The sequence below is a fragment of the Mercenaria mercenaria genome, unplaced genomic scaffold, assembly GCF_021730395.1.
Source record: "Mercenaria mercenaria strain notata unplaced genomic scaffold, MADL_Memer_1 contig_4493, whole genome shotgun sequence".
Classification (NCBI taxonomy): Eukaryota; Metazoa; Mollusca; class Bivalvia; order Venerida; family Veneridae; genus Mercenaria; species Mercenaria mercenaria.
This window is the reverse complement of record NW_026462725.1, coordinates 37,342-58,760: the sequence shown is the minus strand read 5'-3', so window position 1 is coordinate 58,760 and position 21,419 is coordinate 37,342. Positions and strand designations below refer to the sequence as shown.

General features: G+C 36.6%; 1 protein-coding gene across 1 annotated transcript in view; it reads left to right on the top strand.

The window, feature by feature from the left end:
* Positions 1 to 1,222: 1,222 nt before the first annotated feature.
* Positions 1,223 to 21,419, top strand: part of LOC128553917 (semaphorin-5A-like) — a gene marked incomplete at its 3' end in the record, with an annotated part of 29,419 nt that continues 9,222 nt past the window's right edge. Inside the window, exons 1-6 of the mRNA XM_053535116.1 lie at positions 1,223 to 1,541; positions 14,294 to 14,466; positions 18,705 to 18,773; positions 19,289 to 19,421; positions 19,913 to 20,035; positions 20,789 to 20,959. Of these exons, the coding sequence (XP_053391091.1) occupies positions 1,223 to 1,541; positions 14,294 to 14,466; positions 18,705 to 18,773; positions 19,289 to 19,421; positions 19,913 to 20,035; positions 20,789 to 20,959 (988 nt within the window). The remainder of the gene's footprint in view (positions 1,542 to 14,293; positions 14,467 to 18,704; positions 18,774 to 19,288; positions 19,422 to 19,912; positions 20,036 to 20,788; positions 20,960 to 21,419) is intronic.

Below are 21,419 nucleotides of genomic sequence, written 5' to 3'. Positions count from 1 at the left end.
TTAAATCACAGCTTACAAATTCAGATGTTTTCTTATGTTGGTGTAAAAGTTTGGGTAAGGAAGTATGGGGACAAGTCTGACGACGTCAAAATTTATGACGAATATACTGCATTCTGAAACTGAAATAATTTTCGAGGAAAAAATTAATGAAAAACAACTTTGGAGTCAATCTTTTGTAGACTGCTTTAATGACAATTTGAAAGGGGACATTTTACAACATGCAGCGAGGTGGGTTTTAGAAGAAAAAATAAGAAATTTACAACCCATACTCTGGAATAACTAATATGTCAGTGAAAGTGTGAATGTGAGACATAAAAGATTGTTGGATTGGAAGGAAAAGCACCAGAAGAACTAGCTAGTTTTGTACTTTAATTACTTACATGGAAATAATTTAAGGGACTTATTATATGCTTTCTGTGGAGACAGTGAATTGATATTAGAACATGAATTTCAATATGCTGCACTAGATTAGATATTGTACAGTTCCCGAAAAATGTTTGTGCTCTAGACAAACTTGTCTAACTCATTAAAGGACAAATTTCTGATTTATCAGTAAAAAATAAGTTTCCGGGAAAGTCTAAAATATTTAAGAAAAACAATCATTTTAATAGTATAAATGTATAGCTGAGCGTGTGGTAACAGATGAGGAAATTGATTTTGTTCCTAAAATGAACTCGTTTGTAGTGAAAGGGTAAAAAATGACAAACATGTTGTTCGGGTGTTCCCAGATAAACATTGTTCCTGCCCTGCAACAAGTCGCTGTTACCACATAATTGCAGCAATGAAACTATTGGGAATGAAGGTAAGAAAATAAAGTTTTTAATTTAACACAGCTGCATAGAAGCTGTAGTCCCAAAGCAATGAAAAAGTGTGGGACGAAAAAAGGCCGCAAAGTTGATACAGACGCAATGCTGATACAACCAATGCTGCACCTGACTCCACCATCAAAATTAAACTGGAAACATCAGAGTTCACATCAAAATCCAGACAAAGATGCAAACATTACATCTGGAAAGGCAAAATATCTCTGTTTACTTCTAAATCAACACCAAAAGGCATATTAGACATCCACAAAATCCCAAGTCTCAGAATAAAGGAAAATTGCATTTTGAACATGATTTAAGTAAAAGGATTCCAAAACTAGAACCAGGCATTCAAGATTAATGTGATTTTATTGATTTAGACTTAAGTAGGGATAAAGGACTTATCACTAAACTAGAAAATGTGGATTAATGAATTAGGACTAACTATAGATGATGAAATGGCAATATTACATAAAAAAGGACTTAACTCAAATCATATGGAGGCTGTAAACAAACTATTACGCCAACAAGTAGGAAGTCAAATTTCAGGCTTAACTGAACGTGTACCGTTGTTCCATAAACCAGAACAGAAATGGAAATACAGAAATGAACCTATGGAGCCAACAACATCTCCATCATGCCAGATTCACACCACCCATGCTGATCATTGGGTCTGTTCTATTTTTCATAACGGAATTATTTATTTGATAGATAGTTTTGGATTTGAAAGACCACCAAGTTTGAGGGTCCTAGGCTCAAATGCTGCATTTTTGTACTAACATGACTATTCCTTACCCTGAAAGACTTAAATAACATTTAAAACCAATCTCATTAGATGCTGCTGAGATGTATTCGTTTACATAAAATAAAGGGAGGTAATTTGTCATAAATTCAGTCAAAAGTTATCTACCCTGATTGTCCGAGACCATCTGATGGCACAAATGGCATTTCAAATCAGTATCTTCAATGGTTACTGAGATACACCCATCTGAAATAAACGGAGGTAATTTGACATAAAATCAGTCCATAGCTATCTATCCTGAGTGCCTCAGTCCAACTAAAGACAATAACGAATAACGTTTCAAACCATCTCATTAGAAGCTGCTAAGATGTATTCATTTAGATAAACAAGAGGGCCATGAAAGCCCTGTATCGCCCACCTGACCTATTGACCTAAAGATCATCAAGATTAACATTCTGACCAAGTTTCATTAAGATATGGTCAGAAATGTGGCCTCTAAAGTGTTAACTAACTTTTCCTTTGATTTGACCCGGTGACCTAGTTATTGATTCCACATGACCCAGATTCGAACTTGACCTAAAGATCATCAAGATTAACATTCTGACTTAGTTTAATGAAGATACAATCATAAATGTGACCTCTAGAGTGTTAACAAGCTTTTCCTTTGATTTGACCTAATGACCTAGTTTTTGATCCCACCTGACCCAGATTTGAACTTGACCTATAGATCATCAAGATTAACATTCGGATCAAGTTTAATTAAGATATGGTAAAAATGTGGCCTCTACAGTGTTAACTAGCTTTTCCTTTGATTTGACCTGGTGACCTAGTTTTTTAGCCTACATGACCCAGATTCAAACAGGACCTTGAAATCATCTGAATTAACATTTTGACCAAGTTTCATGAAGATATATTATAAATGTGGCCTCTACAGTGTTAAAGAGCTTTTCCTTTTATTTGACCTAGAGACCTAGTTTTTAACCCCAGATGACCCAATCTCAAACTCGTCTAAGATTTTATAGAGAGCAACATTCTGACCAAGGTTCATTAAGATTGGGTCAAAATTGTGACCTCTAGTGTGTTAATAAGCTTTTCCTCTGATTTGACCCGGTGATCTAGTTTTTGACCCCACATGACCCAGATTCGAGCTTGATCTAAAGATCATCAAGGTTAACATTCTGACTAAGTTCCATGAAGATACATCATAAATGTGGCCTCTATGATGTTAACAAGTTTTTCCTTTGATTTGACCTAGTGGCCTTGCTTTTGACCCCACCTGACCCAGATTTGAACTTGGCCTATAAATTATCAAGACAAACATTCCGATCAAGTTTAATTAAGATATGGTCATAAATGTTGCCTCTACAGTGTTAAAAAGCTTTTCCTTTGATTTGACCTGGTGACCTAGTTTTTAAACCAAGATAACCCAATATCAAACTCGTCCAAGATTTTATAGAGGGCGACAGTCTGACCAAGTTTCATTAAGATTGGGCTAAAATTGGGACCTCTAGAGTGTTAACTAGCTTTTCCTTTGATTTGACCTGGTGACCTAGTTTTGGATCCCAGATGACCCAATATCGAACTCGTCCAAGACTGTATTGAGGGTAACATTCTTACTAAGTTTCATTAGGATTAGGCCAAAATTGTGACCTCTAGGGTGTTAACAGTCAAATTGTTGACGACGGACGGATGGACAACGGACACAGGGCGATCACAAAAGCTCACCTTGAGCACTTCGTCAATGTCTTTTATCAAATCCTCACGGAGAACATACGCCCTGTCCGATATATCTAACTCACGGCCACGTGATCCGTAGACATGCGCTCTCCCTATTGAGCTAAGCGGGCAGGCTTATAAGAATCTTGTTAACATAGCATTAGAATGTAATATTATATATGCTAATTAAAACCTCTAACTAGACCCCTCTCATGTTAAGTCAGAAATTCCTCATATATGCGGCAAATTGCCACACATGGCCGATCTTTTCTCGTCATTATTTTTAAGTATTGTATTTGCAGCTTTGAACACCATTACTGTTCACAAAATTTCAGCCAGCTCTTAAGGAATGCCACCTTGAATGATTAAAAGAGGGTACTCTCCTTTGAGTGTAACAACCATGCAGGAAGACCTGGGCTGGCGTTCCCTTGAACATCGCAAACTAGACTGCAGGCTAACCATGTTTTATAAAATATACCATAACCTAATTGCAGTTAATCTCCCGCCGTATATCCAATTACCTCAAACAAAAGCCCCGTATTTGCATATTGTACAAGAAAGCTAACTAGACTGAAATTAAAAACAATATCATTAAAATCTCTACACCGGAAATACTACAAAGAACTGAACCTCTCTGTTAAGACCTTTTGGCCCAGTTTAAACACACACTTGAGGATGGCATATCAAAATGCATACCTACTAAAAGAATTAAAGCAAAACCATCTCTGCACCGGATAACAAAATCCATTAAGAAACTAATTCATAAAAGAGACCAGCCCTACCAAAATATCAAAAATTAATTCAAGAAACTAAAATCTTAAATAAAGGCTAAAATTAACCAATCATATGATTCTTATATAGAAAACATTCTGAACTTTGCAGGTGATGATGGAACTGACACACAAAGTCAAGACTGTACCAAACAGCTCTATTACCCTATAAAAAAACTTCAAAACAAGATTCACAAAAGGTATTCCCACTAAAGATCAAAACTCAGGCTTTCTTAAAAAGTAACAACATTGATAAAGCAAATATCCTTAACAAAATGTCAGTCCTTTTTTCCCAGTTACACTACTCTCACTTAAACAGACATGCATATAAAAACGGAGGCATCTGGACCCGAGAAATTACTGTAAATACCCTCAAGGAGTATTAAAGCTCCTTGCCAACCTCAATGCTAACAAAGCTGCCGGCCCTGAAAATATAAGACCAATTGTCCTGAAAGATCCGAGAAAGGAGGTTGCTGAGATCATCACTGTTCTCTTTCAAAAGTCTCTGACCACCGGCAATATTCCCTTTGATTGGACCAGTGCAAATGTCTGCCCAGTTCACAAAAAAGAGATACCAGTGATCCAGCAAACTATCACCCAATTTCCCTTACATGCATTCTCTGTAAAACCCTTGAACACATAGTTGCCTCTCAACTGTCTTCTCACTTTACCACAACACTTCTCACAACATACTCTATGATCTACAACATGGCTTCTCGTTTAGGGCAGTCACATTATTTTAACTGGGGACCATACGCCGCCTTTCATGAGATTACACACAAGTGTATCATTGAAAGTTCCATGTGCACCGTCGTATGAACACATCTGTGGATGTCTCTATAGTTTTTTTTCTGTACTTGTAGCATGTGTGAATGTTGAGTTCTGCTCAACCATGGGCTAGAGGGCATGGACAGTAGCATGCTTTTTCCACTACCGTCTACGAGCAGACTTTTTCATTTGTGCCATGCTGAGCGACCTGTGGTGTTTCCATTTTTTTCTATTTCATTATCACATCAGCGTTGTTTGTGCCGTGTGGCGGCCGCAAAATGTCTCCCGTACATTCAATCAGGGCTGTTATATTTCGATCTTTTCAGATCTGTCGGCACGGCTTTTTTCTCGTATTATTGGCGCTGTTTAGTTATTTAGCTTGAACATTTCGCCCTGGATGGTTCCAATACTATCGCTTTCATTTGGATATTGTGTAATCACCCCTTGGATATGTTGCCTACTTTTTAATTTTGTCTTTTGGTAGTTTCTGTGACATGCAGGCTCCATAACCTCAGATTTTTCCCTTTCTAAATTCATGTTGCTAAGTTCTGCCCATTGTTTTCTCGTTCATGGCAAACCAATTATTTTAACTGGGGACCATACGCCACCATTCAGGGAATTACACGCAAGTGTATCTTCGAAGATTCCATGTGCACCGCCGTATGAACACATCTGCGGATGTCTCGAATGTTGGTTTTTGATCGCGGCCGATGATAGGTAAAGTATATGCGCGCTGGGGAAAATATTTCATGATGGACCTGTGAATTCTTTACTTATGAGTGAAACAGGTCTCATAAGCGTAAATTCGACTAGCTTCTACTGATTATAAAACATACCGTACGATTTGTTGTGAATTAACTGTTGTTGTACTTTTAGTAGTTCAACCGCCACCCTTGTTTAAGAGCAACATTTAAAAAACACGTTTTTTTCATCCTCAAGTAATAAGTAACCTCGCCCAGTTTAATCAATCAAGACGCATAATCTTACTCTATACATAGAGCGCCTACTTCACCCGATTTACATTCGGAACATTTTCACGCGTTTCGGGCTTTATCGTATGTTTAACATGGGGTTTTTGAACCGTCCAAAGATTTTGGGAAAATGTTTGTCTCATTGTTTATTTTTTTTTAATAAAAAATGTTACTGCTTTCATTGTCTACCACTTTTTTCCACCCTTGCCTGAAAAAACAGTAATGAGTTTGTACACTGTTCAGACAACTGTGCTCTGTTGAAATTTCACCAAACACAAGTTTACCTGCATAAACAGAAAGCATGATATGTCACCATGCGCGGATCCAGAGGGGAGGTGGGTGGACCGGGGGTCCGGACCCCCTCTGGAAAATCTTTAAAAAAAGGAAAGAAGACAAGAAGGAAAGAAAATGTTTTTCGAAAAAGGCAACATTAGGACTGCATGTAAAGTATATGCGTCTGCTGCTACATACGACCCCGACATAATTCATATTTTTTATCTAAAAGAAACTAAGAATTTTACCCTTTAAAAAAGCTTGATTTTATCATTTTCCCAAATTTAACAGGTTAGTCCATAAAAAATGTCACAGAATGCAAAAATGAAGTGCTAAATTTCAAAATTTCCAGGGTGGGGGGAGGGCAGGGGATCGGACCCCTCTGAGAAATTTGGCTGTGTCCGTGCATGGTCACTATACCTGTCCAGTACTGGACATTATGGTAAACGCTTCTTTCCTGCACAAATGACAATTTCGCAACTTCTGTCCGGTGTGTACAAATTTCTGGCCGTGATAAACCATTTGACTTGTTTTACACTTGTATCGTGTGTAAATTTTAAGTTCTGCTCAACCCGGGGCTAGAGGGCGTGGACGGTAGCATGCATTTCCACTTTCCGTCCCTGAACAGGCTCAATCAAAATAAGCCTGCAACATTTTCATTTTTTTGTTGTCTTGGGGTGACCTGTTGAGTTGCCACTTTTTTTATTTTCATTTATCACAGCAACGTTGTTTGTGCCGTGTGGCGGTCGTCAAAAGTCTCCCCGTACATTCATTCAGGGTTGTAACATTTCGATCTTTTCAGATCGTTCAGCAAGGCTTTTATGTCGTGTTAGTGGTACTATTTAGTTTTTCAGCTTGAACATTTCGGCCTGGATGGCTCCATTACTACCGCTTTCATAGCTTTGGGTATTAAATAATCACCCCTTGTATATGGTGCCTACTTCTTAATTTTGCCTTTTGGCAGTTTCTATGACATGCAAGCTTCATAACCTCAGATCCCCTTTCTAAATTCCAGTTAGTGCTGTCCATTGTTTGCTCGTTTATGGCAAACCAATTATTTTAACTGGAGACCATAACCGCCGCCTTTCATCGAATTTCATGCAAGTTTATCTTTGAAGGTTCCATGTGCACCGCCGTATGAACACATCTGCGGAAGTCTCGAAAAAATTTTTTAGCTCTCCAGAGCACAAAGTGCTCAAGGTGAGCTATTGTGACCGGTCATTGTCCGGCGTCCGTCGTGCGTCAACATTCGCCTTGTGAACACTCTAGAGGCCACATTTGTGATCCAATCTTTATGAAACTTGGTCAAAATATTTGTCTTGATAATCTCTAGGTCAAGTTTGAAACTAGATTAAGTTGGGTTAAAAACTAGATCAGTAGGACAGATCAAAGGAAAAGCTTGTAAACACTCTAGAGGCCATATTTGTGACCCAATCTTAATGAAACTTGGTCAGAATGTTTGACTTGATGATCTTTAGGTCAAGTTTGAAACTGGGTCAGGTGGGATCTAAAACTAGGTCAGTAGGACAGATCAAAGGAAAAGCTTGTTAACACTCCAGAAGCCACATTTTCGACCCATCTTAATGAAACTTGGTCAGAATATTTGTCTTGATGATCTCTAGGTCAAGTTTGAAACTGGGTCATGTTGGGTCAAAAACTAGGTCAGTAGGCCAGATCAAAAGAAATACTTATGAACACTCTAGGGGCCGCATTTGTGACCTAATCTTTATGAAACTTGGTCAGAATGTTAGTCTTGATGATTTCTATGTTAAATTTGAAACTTGGTTATGTTGGATCAAAAACTAGGTCAGTAGGCCAGATCAAAGGAAAATCTTGTCAACACTCTAGAGACTACACTTCAAGTTTGAAGCTCATTAGAATTAGTCAGAATGTTTGTTTTGATTATATATAGGTCAAGTTTAAATCTTGGTCATGTTGGGTCAAAAACTAGGTCACCCGGTCAAATCAAAGGAAAAGCTTGTGAACATTCTAGAGACCACAGTTATGACCTTATCTTTATGAAATTTGGTTAGAATGTTTGCCTTGATGATTTCTAGGCCGAGTTTTATTCTGGATTATGTGAGATTAAAAACTAGGTCGGTAGGTAAGATCAAAGGAAAAGATTGTGAACACTCTATAGAACACATTTGTGACTCAATCTTTATGAAACTTGGTCAGAATGTTAGTCTTTATGATTTCTAGGCCAAGTTTGAAACTGGGTCATGTTGGATTAAAAACTAGGTCAATAGGCCAGATCAAAGGAAAAGCTTGTGAACACTCCAGAGGCCATATTTATGACCCCATCTTTATGAAATTTGTTCAGAATGTTTGTCTTGATGGTTTCTAGGCCAAGTACGAATCTGGGTCACGTTGAGTCAAAAACTAGGTCAGTAGGCTAAATCAAAGAAAAGCTTGTGAACATTCTAGAGGCCAATGTTTTGACTCAGTCTTTATGAAATTTGGTCAGAATGTTTATCTTGATGATCTTTAGGTAAATTTTGAAACTGGGTCATGTTGGGTCAAAAACTAGGTCAGTAGGCCAGATCAAAGGAAAAGCTTGTGAACACTCTAGATGCCACATTTGTGACCCAATCCTTATGAAAGCATAATAAATACATTTTGATATTTTGGCAAACATGGTATAAATTTAAAGTAAAGGTAAAGATAAGCTTTGTTAAGACATACAACTCGAGCTGCAAAGCTCTTATGCCACAAACTAGGTACCCAGTAACAAATATTGACCTGCCCGGTAAAATCATTTAAAACCGAGTAACAAGCAAAGGAGTTATCAGTACCATTTTCGCGTGTTTGGTATGACGCGGTCAGGGATCGAACACTAGACCTACCTCACTCAAAACCGACACTCTACCTCTACGCTATTGAAAAAAAGTGTTGCTAATATTGGCTTAAGTACAAACTGAGATTTTACAAGTTGATAATAGTTCTGTACATTTTCTCATTCGATATGAAGCGTATGGAATTGATGCTTCTGTTAAGGCGGTCGTTGAGGGGTTCTCCTTGAGTACTACAAGACGAAATGGTGCATTTTAAACCCATTTTTAGATAACAAATTCTGTTGACAAGTACATTCTAGATAACTGTCGTGCATGATAGGATTTGAGGTTCCCGGAAAAAATTTGAAATTCCACAATTTAAGCAATTTCTGACAAAACAGTCTGAGCAAATCTGGTTAAATTGTACATACTACCCATTTGCCTAAGTAGAGATGGGGTTTGGGGTCCGATCAGAGAAAGTCTGAACTTTTACGAGACAAACTGGTGACTTATAAGCCATTTCTGACAAAATGTCTGAGCAAATCAGGTTGACGTGTACATACTTCACGCCTGCAAAATTGAAGTACAAGTAGAGGTGGGGTATCCCTGAGAAATATTATTTGTTTGTTTTGGGTTTAACGTCGTTTTTCAACCTGTATTTCAGATATGTAATAGCGGGCAGTTTTAACCTAACCAGTGTTCCAGGATTCTGCACCAATACGAACCTGTTTTCCGCAAGCAACTGCCAACTTCCCCACTTGAATCAGAGGTGGAGGACGAATGATTTCAGACAGAATGACTTTAATCAAATCGTCACGGAGAACATACACCTCGCCCAGGGATCGAACTCGATCATGAACCTGAGATCCATAGATCTCCGTTCTCCCTATTGAGCTAAGCGGACGAGGCTACCCGGGAAATATTAAACTTTATACAAGAATAGATGGTGCATTTTAAAACCATTTCTGACAAAAATAATATATGAGCGAATCATGAAATGTATACATAACTCGCCTGCCTAATTGGAGTACAAGTAGAGTTGGAGGCCGGGGGTCTTTATCAAGATGTTTGGAAATTCTACAAAGCAAGCGGTGCATTTTAAACCCATTTGAGATACACGAATCTGAGCAAATCAGGTTGACAACTTCACCATTCTAGCATGGATAACTGAAGGGTATGTATGGGATTCAGGGATCATCCACAAGAAATTTAATTAAACAAATGATACCTTTTGAAGCCATTTTAGATATAGTATTATTAACAAAACGTATACAAAAGTACAGACTTCAAGGATTATTTGAAAGTCTTTGGGTAAAAACAAATTAATAACTATCTTTGGGAGTTATCATTGACTCTGCCACACAACCCAAAAAAACTCAATCGGTCTCTAAGTCAGTGAAAAAAATCAACCACGTACCATTTGCACGGTAATATGTGTGATTTGTTCATTTCGTAACGTGATGTTTTTAAAACAATGAGTTTTCAGTACACAAACATCCTAAAATACGCAAAGAAATATATGTTACAAAACTGCAACTTCAAAGTAGATTTGAATAAACGATTTTCAAAATGAATCTGCTTCTATATGAAAATATTAAGACTACATCTGTTTGATCTGTTAGTGGACGTTCATGAAAATATAGGGAAAAGTAAGAGACAAACCAGGTCATCGAATCAAAATCTGTCTGTCTTGGTCGGGGCAAAAACAGAAATTGTGATTTTTATCGATATATTAAATGTATTAAAACTACTATTTGGTAAAATAAAACACCGCTCTGATCATGATATCAGAACCATTGTACACCAGCAAGATAAAGAAATTGTATTTTGAATATTACAAATTGGAACGGAATGCCAACCGAATTTGTTTCAAATAATGTAAAGAAAAACAAAACAAAACAAAAATAAGATATCATTAAGATTTATTTTCAGTAAGCAAGTACAATAAATAAACATGCGCTCTTAAAACTGACTATGATTAACAATAGTAAACAATATCAACATAAGCTGTAAAAGCTGATAAATATATGTATGTATTTGCTCCTCGTGTCTTTTTGTCGTTTGTCGATAGTGTATACTGCTACCTCTTTCATACAAATAACATTGATACCCATATTTTACCAGTCAGGTTATGATTCATGCAGAGAAGAAACTTTTTACAGCCTTTGACTCCTGTAACGTTGCCCTCTGATAATGGAATTCATAAGTAAACACACTTGGCCTCTAGTATAAAAGCATAATTTTCCAGCTCCGAGTAGTACACAATTGTGTTTATACAGAATGATATTCAAACATGCCTACAGTTTGATGTGCAGTATGTTTGCGGTGTTTGGAGCCTCGTAACCGCCTAAACAGTTACCCTCGGTAAAAGAATCTTATAATGTATACACAGTAAGAGTGCTAAAGGGAACGCATCAGTTGTGCCTTTAAACTAAAAACAAGGAAGTAACGTTTTGTAATAATTTACTCTGTATTTTTAAATTTCTTGCTTTAAAATCTTAAAATGAAAATATAGTTTGTATACGGAGTAACTGGTATTAAGCATTGTAATCTATAAACAAACTGAAATATTTTCAGTGAGTTCTATGGTAAATGCAGCTGAACAATGCTTATTTGAACTCAAGGGTAGATCACGTACTGATGCATAGTCCAAACTATGGTTACCAGTTCCCAAAATTCAAGGGACCACAAAAACTGGGGGGGGGGGCACCAGTAATATGTATCCGTGTACTTGATTTGATATCTTCCTGTATTTGACTAGCGTGTAAGACGACTCTCCTGCTAACCAAAAATGCATAACATTGCGATGCAGATGATAAAACGAAACTGGGTCTTAATGATTTTGCTTGATTTTGAAATGCCGTGATGTATTCTCTGTTGACTATCATTGATTCTCGCGCTTTGTTTAGATACACTTCTGTACGAAAGTCGTGCTATAAAGAAAAGCATTTGTTCGCATAATTTTTACTATTATTTGTTGGACATGATATTGAAGAAAAAGATTTTTCATCGATTGTAGTTTTGAATGCGAATATCCAGCTCTCGATTAACTGTTTAAGCAATAGCTTTGCACAGCATTGTTACCACTTAAAAGTTATCCACAAGCCAGATATTCCCATTTGCACCTACAACCAGTGAAATAATTTTACCAGACACAACCAGTCAAATGCTGGAGTTTTGACACTGAACCCAAACCTAGATTTGTACCCTATTTTCTCTTCAGATCCATATAACCTTGGTTGGAGATATAGGTTTTAAGTATAGAGTACAGCAACAGAAATCAGCTTTTACACAAAACTGAATGATAGCATCTATTACAAGGTAATAACTGTAAAGTATTAAGGAGATTGTGATTTCATATCTGAGTGTACTTAATTGTAGCAATTCATTCTTAATAACGTCAAGCATAGTACATATCAAAATCAAAAGCTTTACAATTTCCACACAAATTAAGCTGTCCCAAATGTCATTGTAAAATCAAAATCTGATGTCTAACAATTGTAGATTTACTTGAGTGAGTAACTCGTTAGAATTTATATGAAAAATTTAAGCAGAGATTTATAAGTGATTATTTTATGTATATGAAAATGCCTGGAAGACACTTTTAAAAACGGTTAACTTCCATCATGCAAGGAACCCTTTATGCCTATGCTTTCTTGAAACTATATGGGGTTTTTACTTAGTCTATTTGACAACCCTGCGTTGCATCTTATATTTATACTTCTTTGTGTAGACTGATTCAGGTCCAACAATTATCATTATGGGCAGTTGTTTATGCCATCATTATGTTATGCTTTTTACAGGTTTATGACTCTGAAACCTGGAATACTACCAGGGATTGGTTGCTTTAGAAAACCAACAGCGTTTCTCAAGACTCGTCGCGGTTTCGTTCTTAAATTAGCTTCGGACTCCATTCAGACAATGTTTAACTTTCTGTATCTTTTAGCAAATTGGCCCCTTGCCGGCGGGGGGATAGAAAATACCGGCTGTATCTCCATGCAGAGGGGTAAGACTCCCTCGACAATGGAGCCGTCCGTTTGTCGTGGGTGGCGACCCGTAAGCCGGAGAGGAGGGTCCTGGATGTTGAGGTGCCCCATAGCATCCCGGGGAGGTGATGCATACTTGTTTACATGTGTGCATCCTCTTTTCGGGATGTGGATGCCAATAGACTTCTTTGGCCTCTTATTCGGTCTAGACGTTTTGGCGGTCGAATTGGCCCGATACGATCAATCGGCTAGTCATGCCAAGCCCTAGGAAATCTCACTTTAATTACGCTTACATCTTCTATTCTTCATTTAGAATTGCATTTATGTGTTTTCAACTTTATATTACACACTATTCTTGGTTTTTTGGCAAATTTACGTTATACAAAACCTAATGTCTTCCTTTCTATTGTCATATTTTACTGCTTTCAGCAAACTTCACAGTACGTTCACACAGTTATTGAACACTTCATTGTAATATGTATTTCAATTTCTATTTCCTAGAAGGCGGTGGCTTAGGGTCAATCGGTTGGGTAAAGTAGCAATCCCTGGAGTCCCCTTATTGCATTTTTTGTTATACAGCTGGAGACATAAACAAGACTGCAAAATACCTGGCCGAGTATATCACTACAGTATCCCTAACATGTATATCCGCTCTGTTTTCATGTTCCCTTGTTGGACTCCGCGGCGGGTGGGGGCTGCGAGTGACGAATTTTAAACATTTAATATGGAAAACCAAAATAAAAAACGACCGCATACCGAAACAGATTCCGACGGCACGGAAGGTGAGAATCCTCACCGACCTTACACATCCAACATGGCATTTCCACGATTTCTTTTAATCCAATCAATAGACGAAACTTTCAAAATGTCAAGCCTCTCTCCATTTATAATTGAAAAAACGATCGAAGGTATTGCTGGTGTACCGAAGTCAGTCAAGAAACTGCGCACAGGTGATCTGCTTGTTGAAGTTGAGAAAGCCTTACATGCTCGAAATTTACTTTCCTTAACTTCATTTTACAACCGGCCATGTAAGTGCATTGCACACCGTACTTTGAACTCCGCAAGGGGGGCGTGGGAGGGGGGGGGGGTCATTCGTTGTCCTGACCTTGCTGGAGTTTCGAAGACGGAGATTGTGCAAGGCCTTTCAGATCAGCATGTCACTAGCTGCTGCTAGACGTATAAAAATCAAGCGATTAGGAAAAGAAATTCACACAAACACTATTATTCTTACCTTTGGCACTCCGTTTCTTCCTTCAGGCGTTGTGTGAACTGCAGCAAGCCACATTCAACCAAGTCTCGTGATTGCAAGACATGGAAAATCGAAAAGGAGGTCCTTCATGTCGAATTCACACAAGGCATTGGATTTCCAGAAGCAAGACAAATTGCCAATGCCAAATTTACATCTCCAACAGTCGCACAAACTTATTCATCAATAACTGAATCTGTCTCTAGCAAAACAACACAGTGCATTGATGCTTTTACTCAAACAGATTCAGTGACTGTTCAACAAAATACAACTAAAACTTCGGTACCCAGTAAACAACCAACAAATGTACAGAAATCTCTCCAAGTAAAAACCCCAGCCGCAATACGAAACATTCCCAACTACAAGCCACAGCCACAACGTATAAACAATGTATCAAACAATTCAACATCGGCAAAGGTAAATAAAACACCTAAACAAAAAATTGAACTGAATACCGGTGGAGTGGGGAAGGGATCTAATGATCCCATTAACCGCTACAACCGGTTTGAACATCTAGCAATAGATGTAGACATGGAGGGGGAGGAGGATGCACGCTCACCCAAACCTCCAGACATACCTCCCAAACCTTCGACGGAGAAAAGGATTACCAAGATCCCTTCTCCTGAGAAGACGGATTAATATAAACACCATATTTCCAGATTAAACATTTTTATGTCGAATAAGATAATCCAATGGAACTCTCGTGGTCTTAAAGCTAATTATAACGAAATTCTTCTTCTTCTGTCAAAATATAATCCCTCTTTGTTATGTTTTAGTGAAACCTTTTTGAAAGAAAATGACAACATTTCCTTTAAAAATTATTCAATGTATAACTTTATAAATAAAAATTCAGAAAGGGCTTCTGGTGGAACATCAATTTTAATAAATAATGCATGTCCGCATAGAGAAATTGTTTTGGATACTAATATTCTGTCAGTTGCATTACATGTTACAATGCATCGACCAATTACATTTTGTTCAATATATATACCTCCAAAATACAAACTTAATCTTGAAGAGCTTGACCACCTTATCAATCAACTACCGCAACCTTTAATTCTGTTGGGAGATTTCAATGGTCATCATGAATTTTGGGGCTGTTCTGATAGCAATACAAGAGGTCAAATTATTGAAACCTTCATAGAGAGAAATTCTCTCTGTTTACTAAATGATAAATCCAAAACATAACTTCATCCTGCAACAGGACACTACTCGTCTCTCGATTTATCAATTTGCCAACCAAGCCTTTTTCTTGACTTTGAATGTAGAGACTACTGGATGACTTACATGGAAGTGATCATTTTCCTATTATCTTATCAAGTATCGTTCAACAAACGTCAGATGATCCCACTTATTTTAAATTTAATAAAGCTGACTGGCAACATTATCAGTCTTTATGTAAAAATAATTTGACTTTGGAGAATTCACATATTTCTATGATCCTGTTGATCGGTTTTCTGTTCTTCTGTCTGATATTGCTGACAAGTGCATTCCTAAAACTTCAAGAAATGGTAAACATAAAAGTAAGCCATGGTATAATGATGAATGTAAGACCGCTGTTCGAAAACGTAGGGCAGCCATTAAAATTCAATATACGGCCCACAAAAGACAATTTACAATCAGTTAAGATTCTGAGAGCAAAAGCTCGCAGAACTATAAAACAAGCTAAGAAAAGATGAAAAATGATTCGTAAAATAAATGGAAAAGGAAAAACTTCGAATGTTTCTCATCTAACAAAATCAGACCAGTCTATTGCATCTACCAAGGAGGACATTGCCAATGCACTTGGTGAAACTTTTTCGAAGAACTCTTCATCAAACAGTTATGATAAAAGGTTTCAAAATATTAAATAGACTAAAGAAAGAAAACCTTTAAATTTTTTTTCAAATAATGATGAAGATTATAATAAACCCTTTTTGCTCACAGAATTGCTTGACTCTTTAGATAATGTCATGATACTGCAGCTGGTTCAGACCAAATTCATTATCAACTTTTAAAACATTTACCACAAGAATCATTAGACCTCCTCCTTGAAATTTACAATATTACATGGAAAACTGACATTTTTCCAGATTCCTGGAGAGAAGCTATAGTTATCCAAATACCAAAAACCCGGGAAAGATAGTACAAACCCCAGTAATTATAGACCGATTGCCCTTACTAGTTGTTTATGTAAAACTCTAGAACGTATGATCAATTCTAGGCTAGTTTGGTATCTTGAATCTCAAGGCCTAATTACTAACTTTCAAAGCGGTTTTCGCAAGCAGCGCAGCACAACTGATCATCTTGTTCGACTGGAAAATTTTATTCGTGATGCATTTGTTTAAAAAGAGCATCTAGTGTCTGTCTTTTTCGATTTAGAAAAGGCTTATGACACTACATGGAAATATGGTATTATGAATGATCTTAACGACTTAGGTTTAAAAGGTCGTCTGCCAACATTTATATCACAATTTTTATCTGATCTCAATTTTAACGTACGTGTTGGAGATACCCTTTCTGACTCTTCTGAGCAAGAACAGGGAGTTCCACAAGGTTCTATTTTAACTGTTACACTTTTTAGCATCAAAATAATAATATTGTGAAATGTTTGTTACCAGGGACAGATTGTTCATTATATGTTGATGATTTTCTTATATGTTATCGTTCAAAAAATATGCGTACGATTGAACGCCAACTACAACAGTGTTTGAATAAAGTTCAAACTTGGGCCATAGAAAATGGTTTTAAATTTTCCTAATCAAAAACTCAATGTGTCCACTTTTGTCAATTACGGAAACATCATTGTGACCCTGAGCTTTTTCTAAATGGTAAAAAAATACCCGTTGTTGACGAAGCAAAATTTCTTGGTGTTATTTTTGATAAAAGCTTTTTTTTTATACCACATATAAAATACCTGAAAGCCAAATGTTTGAAATCATTGAATCTTTTAAAGGTAATTTCAAATACTGATTGGGGAGCAGATCGCAAGGTTTTGTTAAGACTTTATAGAGCTTTGGTTAGATTCAAGCTAGATTACGGTTGTGTTGTTTATGGTTCAGCCAGAAAGTCGTATTTACACATGTTGGATATTATCCATAATCAAGGTCTTCGTATTACTCTTGGCGCATTTAGAACATCGCCTGTTGAAAGTTTGTATGTTGAAGCAAACGAACCGTCCCTTTACACGAGACGTGAAAAACTGTCATTGCAATATGCTCTGAGGGTAGCTGCCAACAAATCCAATCCTGCTCATAAAATTATATTTAAACCTAAATACCACGATTCGTATGGCAGAAAACCAAAACAAATTAAACCTTTTGGATTTCGCATCAACAATTCTATGAAAGAAACTGATTTTGAATTCGATGATATAAAAGAAAATTTAGTTCCTTATACACCACCATGGACTCTTAATTATCCAACAGTTCTTTTTGATATGAAGACTGCCTTGAAAAAGTCTGAAACAAATCCTGAAATATTCAAGTCCAAATATAATGAGATCAAGTCGACATACAAAGATCATTTTCCAATTTACACGGATGGTTCAAAAGATGATTTAAAGGTTGGATGTGCCGCCGTTAGCCACCTACATCAATCAAAATTACGTTTGCCAAATAACGCTACAATCTTTTCAGCCGAGGCAAAAGCTATTGATTTGGCCCTAAATGTTATTTCAGAATATGATGAAGAAAAGTTTATCATCTTTTCCGACTCACTTTCTGTATTACAATCAATTCACAACCGAAATATGAAAATCCTTTCATTCAAAATATTTTGCCCAGGTGTCATGAACTATCTTTTAAAAAATCCATCATATTTTCTCTATAATATCTATGTAGGAAAAAGGCTCGTACAAAGTTATGCATCTAAACCGATTTCTGTCTGGCAAATGTGTGTATCTGCTTCCTATACACCGTATTATTTCTATATACTAGTACAAGAAAATAAAAAGGCTGGTTCTCTATCCTAATCTAAACTTTAAAATATTTAAATCATAACAAGCTTAAACTGTTTGTTACAGCGTGATAAATGGAATGTTTCTTAATTTTAGCCTCCCTTGAGTGTTATTCTTGCACCAGTATTGACGACTTGGAGTCTTGCCGCAACATATCACAATGTCATCAAGGACAGGTAATATACTGAAGCGTCGCAATAGAAGGGCAGTCTTACAAATAAGAAATGATGTTAAATCTCTTTAATATCATGAAATGGAAGTTTGTTAAGCTCTGTTTGTGTGTGTGTGTGTGTGTGTGTGTGTGTGTGTGTGTGTGTGTGTTTGTGTGTGTGCGCGTGTGTGTGTGTGTGTTCCTTTCGAACAGTTAAACATGATATACGGCCGTGTTCTAAATTTATTGCTGGATCGATTTGAAAAACTATACCTAGAGTGGAAAAAGTTCGAACTGTATGGACATTTCTGCGTATAGACAACATTCTACGGTGTAGATTCTGAAAAAAACTTTCACAATTGTAAATTTCTGTATTCTCTACAATGCGGCCAAATAAATTGTATGTGTCCTTGCACTCATTTCTGCAATTTCGATTGCTATGAGAAAATTTTAATGCATTTTGGGACACAGCATTGCTACTAGAAGGTCATTATGTAACTGATACAATAGAAAAAGCATGCTTTTTTCAGGCTAAAAGTATTTTGTTTTCATTTACATTCACTTTAGGCGTGCTATACAAATTCGCATTCTAATGGGCAAACGCGGACCTTTACACTCGGATGTATTGATAATCAGGTAATCTAATACTGCTTTTTTAAAATCCTGACATGCTTTAAACTTCACTAAGTATACTTTAATTCGCGCGTTGTTACAAAAACTTAAATAATGGCGTACTGCTCTGTACCTCTCGAACGGATATACATAATTCGAATAAGGAAGGTCAACATAAAATTCTTGTTTGCAATTTTCAGACTTGCTAATTAAACATGCAGCATCTAAAATTATTCGTTGACCTTCAAGGTGGTGGGCACACTTTTGTTCCTACTCTAACCAAACATTCACAATTTGACCATTGTTACGTGACCGCTCACGGTAAATTTAATCAGAGAAGTTCTAAGTATTACATCATTTATATGTTTTCGTATGGAAATCCCTGTGTATATGTATTGCTCGTAAAATACCTGGAAAGGATAGCCCGTAAAATACCTGGGAAGGATACTGTCATATTACTCGAGATATTTTTTGTTCTGTACTTTCACAATTAACCGAATGCTCGTCCAGTTAACAGCAATAATAATCCTTATCTGTAGCAATGTGGAACAATTACGGCCGCAGGAGGCCCCGGAATAGTCGGGCGAGGGATCAATGAACTTCAAACCGATCACTGCCATGAATGTTGTGGATCAGATCATTGTAATAGCCGTCTGTGCAGTCACTTAAAACGTACGTAAACTATTTATTATTCATATCAAATCATTAAGGTGTTTTATGACTTGTTTGTAATAAAAACAATCCAGAATGTAAATAAATAAATAAATTTTTACTGCATTTCGCCAGTAAGACATTATCACCATTTAGTTAAAACAGTTTTCGCGACAATGGTCGGAAATTGTAAATGTAATTACCGTGCAGTCAATATTCGCCGGGAACTTATTTTCGTTGATTTTATGGTTGCCTCATTCCACAAAATTAAATTCCAACAAACAATGATTATATCTTTAAAATATGAATCCATAAATTCATTCCTCAAAGAGATAACCAGTTTTGCCAAACCACGAAATTCTATGCCCACTAAATTAGATGATTCCACAGTACTGCATGTACTGGTATGTTTGTGTTTAAATTAATTAGAAATTATTTTGCTTTGGAAGAAAATATCTCCATTTTTGTGTATTTGCTCTATATATGAATAGCTATTGACAGCTATGTTACAGCGTCTGCATGCATTGATGATGCCAAAGTCGACTGTCCATTTCTGAGCGGACTCTTCAACATATGCCAGGATATTCACCACGCCAAAACAGTTTGTCCTAAATTCTGTCAATTATGTTCTTTAGGTAAATATTTTAAAATAACTCGATTCTTTAAATATAAATACGAGTTTGAAACGGTTCTTCCTTCAGACCAATTGCTTAAAATTACGTTTTCCTTTTTTCACACAAAAATTCATTCATCATCATATCATAGTAGGTTGTCCCCCTTGTAAATACCCGGTTTACGGCTGATAAAACGTTCAGCAAACGATTCTATAGGGAAACAATTACTTTCAATGGTTAATTTCAAATAAGTCTGTATTTGTTAATATTTTAGCAGTAACGACAATATACGGCAGTTGCTACTTTTCACTTTGATGTTTTAACTTAATTGAACATGTTACTTTCAGTTTTTTAAGGTATCACCATCACATATTTAGCATCTAATAAAATACACTTTATAGGCAAATAGATAATGTTTTCCCAAATAAGACAATTTATTAGCAAATATGTAGGTGTACAATAAGATAGTATATTTACAATTTTAATAGGGTAAAAGCTTCTTGCTTCCATTTAAAGTCAAAGTTAATCAGGAAACTAAAAAATGTTGGATTTCATAAAACTCTGTTGTAACTTACACGTTGTTAATTTAAGTAAATGCAGCTGTAGGGTTTGAGTGCAATACGAATTAACATTAGTTAGTCATTAATGCAGTTTATTTAACGTGCAAATTGAAAAAGTTTAAATAATCAGCATTATCAAAAATCAAATTTCAACAAATCCTTTGTATCTTTTATATTCATTGCTTATTTTTCTATGAATCATTTACTTAAACAGTTGACGGAAATTGGGCGGAATGGTCCCAGTGGTCAGAATGTGATGTAACATGCGAAACTGGACAACAGACAAGAAAGAGGACGTGCACAAATCCGGCTCCTGAAAATAAAGGCCTTGACTGTGAGGGGAACTCAACTGATTTCAAAGTTTGTCTTAAGCAACCTTGTCCAGGTAATGAAACTTATAAATTCTAGTTTAGTAACCATGATATTACATTTATTGCCCTATTACTTGGCTAGTTGGCTGATTCATAGATAATGTTTTCGGCGAAGGATTCAGTTGTCATTAACTGTTATTTCAAAACGTTTCAATTAGTTTTATTTTAACTAACCTGCCTAACATGTGCTTATTAAATAATCAAAGCTGTCGCGTTTTTCATCGTCTGTTTTTTATTCTGATTTTTATGCCCTCGAAGGTGGGCATATTAAAATTGCACCGTCCGTCCGTGTGTGTGTGTGTGTGTGTGTGTGAATTCTTGTCCGGGCTGTAACTCTGCCATCCATAAAGGGATTTTGAAATAACTTGGCATAAATGTTACCCATAACGAGACGGTGTGTCATGCGCAAGATCCAGACCCCTAGCTCTAATGTCAAGGTCACACTTAAAGGTCAAAGCTTAACAGGGTCTGTTT